This window comes from Rhipicephalus microplus, chromosome X (genome assembly GCF_043290135.1).
Source record: "Rhipicephalus microplus isolate Deutch F79 chromosome X, USDA_Rmic, whole genome shotgun sequence".
Lineage (NCBI taxonomy): Eukaryota > Metazoa > Arthropoda > Arachnida > Ixodida > Ixodidae > Rhipicephalus > Rhipicephalus microplus.
In genome coordinates, this window is record NC_134710.1 from 215,363,690 (window position 1) to 215,371,447 (window position 7,758).

Here is a 7,758-nt window from a genome sequence, read left to right on the forward strand (position 1 = left end):
AGCACGAGGTAAATAGCATTGAGGAGATTGTATCCTCCAGCCTTACTCCTTTCTTGATTGGTATTGTGTTGCTTTTTTATCAAACACTATGGTAGCTGTTGATCCCCTGTAGATTTCTTCCAGGATGTTTATATGCTTCGTAGACAGCCTGATTCTACAGTGTCTGCATGACTGCTGATATTTATACCGAATCAAACGCTTTCTCGTAATTTATGAAGGTTATGTACGGTTGGCTGTATTCTGAGCATTTTATTTCTCTATTACCTGATTGATAGTATGAATGTGGTCGGTTGTTGAGTAGCCTGTTCGAAATCCTGGTTGTTCCTTTGATTGATTGAATTCTAATGTTTTCTTAATTCTGTTACGCAGGTACTATCTAAGCGGGAAGTTGACAACTCGTTCAGCCGAAAAGATATGATCTGTAGCAATGCGGATGTTTAAGGCCTTGTGATAAATTATACACTTGATGCAGAGTGCTCAAATCGATCTGCAAACGATCCTTTGGCTTTACCTGCTCAGTGCATTTGTACAAAATCTTCAAAAGCGTTTTAGGTTAACTTTAAGAAATTAAATGACAAGCGTTTTGAAATGGCTTCTGCTACAAATATCGTACAAGCACTGTTAATGTGCTAAAAGAGACTGTTAGACACCGCGAGTAGTTTGAACCTGTTAAAATATACAGTGAGCCCGCTGTGGCTAGCTTCTCACGTATAGGTTCAGGAACCGCTCGGCGCAAAGGATTAGCGAAAATTGGCGCTTTGAAAGTTGGCCGCCCAACCCAACCCCGCGTGCCAAGTTCTCTCGACTGCAGATACCATGTGGGCCGGTGCGCCCACGTGAACCGGAGCGTGCACACAGCAGCCATGGTGAAGGCGAAGGTAACAGGGTGCACCAGGCAGCGCTCTTGTTCACACCCTGGAGGCATGAGCCGGGTGCAGCACAACGGCGACGTTTTCCAGCAAAAGAGCCCAACACTCCTGCTGAAGCCGAGTGTGTTTTTCTAGGAATGCAATTATCGTGTTCCCGCAGCGCCCGCGCGCATGCAGTAACTGAGCGACCGATGCACGGTTGTTCAGTCACCTGAAAAGCGGATGAAGCGAGGCGTTCGAACAGGAGGAGAAAGTTCGCCCAGTGTATGTGTGCTCCTATTCTCTTGGCAAGCCGAGTGTCGCTGATTTCTCTACGCGCTTGCAGCGAGAGTTCGTGCAACCGCTTTCAGCCAATGCGCGTGAAAAGATTTGTCGCATGCCTTCCGCAACAAAGCGCGCCGCCCCAAACACGGATTCGCGTCAACAAAGTCAAACAGCCGCGCCTTCAGCGGCTCATCAACGCGCGCGCTTTATCTACGGAGGAACAGTTAGCAGCAGGGTGCGCCGCCACACAAAGCGTTTGGGGATCGCGCAAGGGACAATGTAGGTGGAGTGAGGCCTCCAAGACCTCAAGCCCAAAACTTTTTTTCAAAAAAATTTTCAGTTAGGTCTCAGTACTGCCGAGCCGCTGAGCTGTTTTGTGACAGCCTTCGTTAGCGCAGTTGCAGTTCCCCCTGTCACCCAACGCACCTAGTGGCGGCCAATCACTGAAGTGCACACATTCTGTTAGAGAAAGAGACAAGCCGACGGAAACCAGCAATGCCAAAAAATGCATTTCAAGAACCAGTCACAAAAACAACGTGCGATACAACTCGGTGTGCGCGTGCTGAGGAGTGCCCCTCGCGCTCGACTGCATGGAAACAAACTCGGCCTACGCTTTTGCGGGGTCGAGATTAGGACGCTTCAAAACGTCGCATCGCTAACCAGCGCTCGCGCGGGCGACATGAAGAGCGCGTCTAAATGGAGGGGGTTGCGTGTGCCGCCAAAAACTCGAACGCCTCGCGTTTCCGAGCTCTCAACGGCAGCAGCAAAGAGCAACGCGAAAAGGCGCCGGGCTTCGTTTACTCGGGCGCATCGGACTGCATCCCGATAAAGGGTGGCGCTGCTGTCACAAATTTGTGCCTCACCGGGAGGGGCCTCTCGTGCGCGTCGGGCGCGACCCCGTCTGGAATGCCGCTCGCACAACTCTCTAATGCGGCTCGCAATCACCTCAGCCAACTCGAGTGCTGCTTGCGTGCGCGTCGGGCGCGACCCCGTCTGGAATGCCGCTCGCACAACTCTCTAATGCGGCTCGCAATCACCTCAGCCAACTCGAGTGCTGCTTGCGTGCACGCATCGCGCGACAAGCTGCCGGTTTGAGTGGACAGAGAACAAACATACGGCTCGTGAATGAAATTACCAGCGGGATTGCGTGCGTTGACGAGGGGGGGGGGGGGGGGGCGTACTGATGCCGATGGCAGAGTGAGGGCAGACTCCGGCCACACCTGCAGCGCCTTTGACTAACATGACGCGATGTACGGCGTTTCGGCGTTGACGAAATGCAAGAACGCCGGTCTACTTTCACGTCGAAGAACCATGCAGATTGCCATGCGTAATTCGTCGTTACAAAGAGGCATTCCTCAGGGGGAGGTTTTGGCCCGCAGAACACCAGAATTAAAATAATTTAAAAACCTTTTCGCATCCTGAATACATGTTTTACGCAAGAATATGCAGTTTTTATGCTGATCATACTTTGACGGCGTTCACACATGCGAATTTTCAGTGTTGTTAACAATTAATGACTGCGATAAGACGGAAGACTAAGAAAACTTATATTTATAAGCGCTTATAATATTCCCAGTAAGATGAAAATGTCTGAGCCATAGTACACTATCCTGTTGGCTCAAATGGATTTTGAGTGTCAGTTTTGTGTATTCTCTTCGTTATGAATAGGAACAGAAACGTATTATTCCCTATCACGAGAAAAATAAAAATACGTTATTCCTTCTGAGCTAGGTAATCCCTTTCGACCCATGTGCATAGGTTGTGCTGTCATGTTCTATTCTTCCCTTTCTTTTTCTCTTTAGTTTGAACGAAGCGCTCAGTTGTCAGTCCACGCTCGTGTTGTCCGGTATTCGTCTGTGTATTTCGTATTTTGTACTGTTTCAAAATGAACCCAAAACAACTAGCCCAACAATCTATTTTGCTTTAAGAGGGGTATTTACTCCTCTGTTGTTCGATAACGTTCCAAAACCACTTACAAAAAGGTTATCGACTCACTGTTGATGGCCCCATTACCAGGGAGGAAATTAGGTTTGCAATAACAACATTGCAGAAAAACAAATCTTCTGGCCCAGATGGCCTTAGTGGAGAATTTCACATAGCATTTCACGAACTTCTGATACCTTTCCTTGAGCAACTTTTTAAAGAAGCTTATGAACGTGGTGAAGTTCCTCTTCCTATCTATCAGGGCCATACAACATTACAACATTATTCCCGAAAAAGTACTGATCCTGAAGGTTTAAAGAGAGTTAAAGAATATGGGCCTATATCGTAATGTAACGTTGACTACAAAATATTTGCGAAATTGCTGACAAATCGACTACATACAGCGATCACTAAACGTGTTGGTGACCACCAAGCATGTGAAATTCAAGGTCGCTCTGCATAGAGAAATATCCTTGCAGCGCGGTCACTCCTTGAGTGTATTGATGGTAGTATGGATCAATGAGCCCTTCAAATAGACCTTGCTAAAGTATTTAACAAGGTACAACATATTTTTTTGTTCCGGCTCCTTAGACACCTGCAGTTGGGTGATGTACTGTACAGTGGTATTTTAGTCAGGTATAAGAAGTACACTAGGCTAACTGTGAACAGCCTAATTTCCAATATAATAGATTCGTATTCTTCAGTACGTCAGGGATGTCCACTCTCGCCTTTGCTCTTTGTAATTTGTCGGGAACCATTACACCGACCCGCCTCGTCAAACGATTGTGCCATTCTTGTGTGCGTAGGTGTTTCTTCGCTTCCCTCCCGCTCTCTTTCTCCCATTCCATTTTCCTTACTTTTCTGTCTCCCATTCCCCCTTCCCCAGTGCAGGGTAGTAAAGCAGATACTTGCTTCCCGGTTAACCTCCCTGTCTTCCTGTCTTTTTTCACACACACACACACACACACACACACACACACACACACACACACACACACACACACACACACACACACACACACACACACACACACACACACACATATATATATATATGAAGCGGTATGAGCCTTTGGACAGAAGATGAAGAAGCGCGAGGGCCGGGGCAGGAAGGAAGAGGAGGATGAAGTGAAAAATAAAGCAGATTAAGATGGACGCCAGTTCCATACTGAAGCTTTAATGCTGTTCCGTTATTTTAAGTAGGAACACTACATTATTTTGGCGCAGCCGGCCATCGAAGCCATCATGTGGGTGACGTTCTTCATAGACGAGACCTCCGAGGAGATCATCTTTTCGAAGTACCAAGTTCAAGACGAAGCAGCGGTAGACCTACCTCGTGAGCTCAGCTCGGAAGAACTCGTAAACCTGGTTGTGGAAAAGGCAGCCGTAGACACTACTGAACTACGACGGAAAGGTGCTGTGAAAGTGAACTTGCGTGTGGCGACCTTCAACGACCTAGTTCTTGAACCAGCGCGTCGAAAACACTCAGGATCACGATCTTCGACGGAAGAGGTGAGCCTCGTTTTGAAAGCTTTTCAGCTGCAACAGGAACAGATGCTTCAACAAAACCAAATAATGACATCTCTTATAAGCTCTCTGAATGCTGAGAGACCGACACCTAATTTCGTAGAACCTGATGCTTTCGACGGTGTGTCTTCAAATCCAGAAAGTTGGCTTGATTTCTACGAATATGCCGCTGAAAAAAACAAGTGGCTCTCTGATGAGGCTAAAATCACCAACATGCGCGTTTACTTGAGAGGTGTTGCGCGAAAGTGGTATGAAACATGCATTCTGGAAGACAGTGACGACTCTTGGAGCCAGTGGAGGAAAAAGTTTTTGACTGCATTCCGAAGCAATCCAGTAGAAAGATGGAACACGGCGCTTAATTTCAAGTCTGAGCAAAGCTGCCTTGTCGAGTACTTCTTTGAGAAACGCAGTCTTTTAAAGCTGGCGGAGCCTTTGCTTCCATCTACGGCCGTAGTTGCCTTAATAATGCATGGATTGCACACTAACGTGTTGAAGCAAGTGCAAATACTGTCACCAAAGACTCTAGATGACCTCCTCGCGTGTCTTCAGAACATACCATCAGCTTCGGAAACAAGCATAACCGCCGAGTCAAGCAGCTGTTTCAGTCGGAGTAAATCGGACTGGTCAAGCCACCAGAAGCGCACCACGCATCCAGGCGGGCTTCCAGCAGCTGTGACCGGCACCCGGCCCCTTCCGAAGATAACCGCCAACTTGGCAATGGGCGAAGAGAGTCGTTTCAGTGGCAGGAAGAAGTCTATCGTCGCCGAGAGGATCCTGGGAACGGTGAAGTGGTTTAATGTCAAGAACGGCTATGGCTTCATCAACCGCAACGACACTCACGAGGACATCTTCGTCCACCAGACGGCCATCACGCGCAACAACCCACAGAAGTTGCTGCGCAGCGTTGGCGAAGGTGAGACCGTCGAGTTTGACGTCGTGGTCGGCGATAAGGGCTGCGAGGCAGCCAATGTGACCGGACCCGATGGTGAGCCTGTTCAGGGTAGCCCGTACGCGGCCGACAGGCGCCCGTTCCGACCCCGCTGGATTCCACGTCGCAATCAACGAAGGCGCGGGCCGGCGTCAAGGCGTGGCCGAGGGGAAGATCGAAGGGAGGAAGCAGGAAACCGAGACTCATCGCGGTCACTGCCACCGCACCAGGACCAGAGCGACCCGGCTCCTAGACGGTGGATCATGGACGGCGTGGGGAGGCCCTACCCTTGGCGATACAACCAGCGTTTCAGAGGAGTGCCACGAGCACCTCCGCGAGCCCCACCACCGCCACCGCTTCCACCGCAGCGTTTCATTGGCGATGAGCCACGGCCAGCGTACGCCGAAGAGGAGGTTTTCAACGAACCCCCACCCCGGCGCCCTCCACGGCGGTTCCGTGGCCGCTACTTTCGTCGGCGACGTGGCCGCTCGCGAAGCAACATGGAAGCAGTAGGACAAAACGGCTCTGGTGGTGGCCGTTTTCAGAGCAACCTGGAAATGACAGGACGGAACAGCTCCGGAAGAAATCTCGAAGAAGGAGTACGGGGAGGTAACGGCGGAAGTGGCAACAGGAGCCAGGAGGACTTCCAGGACAGAGGGAGTGCCCCTTCGTGGCAACGACCTCCTCCGATGTACCGACACCCAAGGTCCCACCGACGCAGAACGAAGTCACCATCCAAGAAGGCCGGGGCCCGTAATCGACGCGAGAACGAGGCGAGCAGCGGCGGAGACTCATTGGAGAGCGTGCAAAGCACTGAGAAGGAGCCTATTTCACCAGAAGAACCAGGACACTCGGCACCGACGGCTCCACCGCCGTCATCACCACCACCGCCACCACACGACGGCTTTTGGCGTACCTACAACAAGTTGGTCAAGAGGTTTACGTGGCCTCACATGAAGAAAGACGTTAGTCAGTACGTTCGTTCATGCCATGTGTGTCAAGTACACAAAGTCAAGTATAAACAGCCTACGGACACCATGATACTACCTTGCCACTCGAACGTGCCTTTTGAAGTAGTTCACCTGGATTTCGCCGAACTTAACAAGAAACGGGAAGGAGTCAGAAAAACGCAAGCTTTTCTGCTGGCCATAGATGAATGCACCAGGATGGTCGCGGCACGAGCAGGAAAAGAAGATGCAAATAGCGTCATAACCCTTCTCGAAAGGGGACATGTTTAGAACTACGCGGACAATCGTATGCGATAACGGCCCCGCGTTCAAGAGTGAAAAGCTAGTAAGATGGGCTCGAGATCACAATGTATCGATCAAGTTCTGTGCGCCATACCATCCTGCGGCGAATGGGCTTGCAGAACGTGCCATACGGGACGTGAAACAATACATCAAGATGTACGATAGTTTTCCTGGGGGATGGAAATGTTCTTTAGAAGTAGCCGTAAAACATCATAACCGATCCTACACAAGTGGCTTGGGGTGCAGTCCACAGTACGCTTCTACAGGAGAGACCCCTATTCTGCAGGCAGACCGTGAGTTGGGACTCTTGGAAAACCTCAAGATTGTCGAGGAGAGGCAACAAAAATCACAGGAGGAGAGGTACCGAAAACGAATGAAAAAGAATTTCGACAAGAGGCATCGAGCAGACATGCCAGACATTCAAGTCACCGACCTCGTACTAGTGAGAAAAGGAATAAGAGATTCCAGTGCCAAATTTTATGGGCCTTACTCTGTGACCAAGACAGCCACCCAGAACGGAATTTTGAAGACTGTCTGGTACACTGGTGAACGTGGATCTGTTGAATGTGCTTCAATTGGGAATGTCTTCAAGTATTACCCCAGGAGGGGTAATTAAAAGAAAGCGGGAAGGGTGAAGCGGTATGAGCCTTTGGACAGAAGATGAAGAAGCGCGAGGGCCGGGGCAGGAAGGAAGAGGAGGATGAAGTGAAAAATAAAGCAGATTAAGATGGACGCCAGTTCCATACTGAAGCTTTAATGCTGTTCCGTTATTTTAAGTAGGAACACTACAATATATATATATATATATATATATATATATATAGGACCATCATGTTGTTTAAGTGTGCTTCAAAATTCTAACATAAGAGTATGCCAATATGAGGTTGAAGAGGTTAAAGGGGCACTCCAGTGCATTTTAGACCACACTGATATAATGCTGTTTTCAAATAGTATTGAAACCCCTGCAACAGCTAGGGTGGTTCATTATGTCCAGACA

General features: G+C 49.3%; 1 protein-coding gene across 1 annotated transcript; it reads left to right on the forward strand.

Moving 5' to 3' along the window:
• The first annotated feature begins 2,313 nt into the window (after positions 1-2,313).
• LOC142775964 (uncharacterized) lies at positions 2,314-7,518 on the forward strand. Its single transcript, XM_075878603.1, has one exon. It carries the CDS (start codon positions 4,302-4,304, stop codon positions 6,747-6,749), a length of 2,448 nt encoding a protein of 815 aa, XP_075734718.1. The 5' UTR covers positions 2,314-4,301; the 3' UTR covers positions 6,750-7,518.
• The last annotated feature ends 240 nt before the right edge of the window (positions 7,519-7,758 follow it).

What these genes read in the sequence shown, in the direction of transcription:
- LOC142775964 (XM_075878603.1), top strand. Translation starts at nt 4,302, where the DNA reads ATGTGGGTGACGTTCTTCATAGACGAGACCTCCGAGGAGATCATCTTT.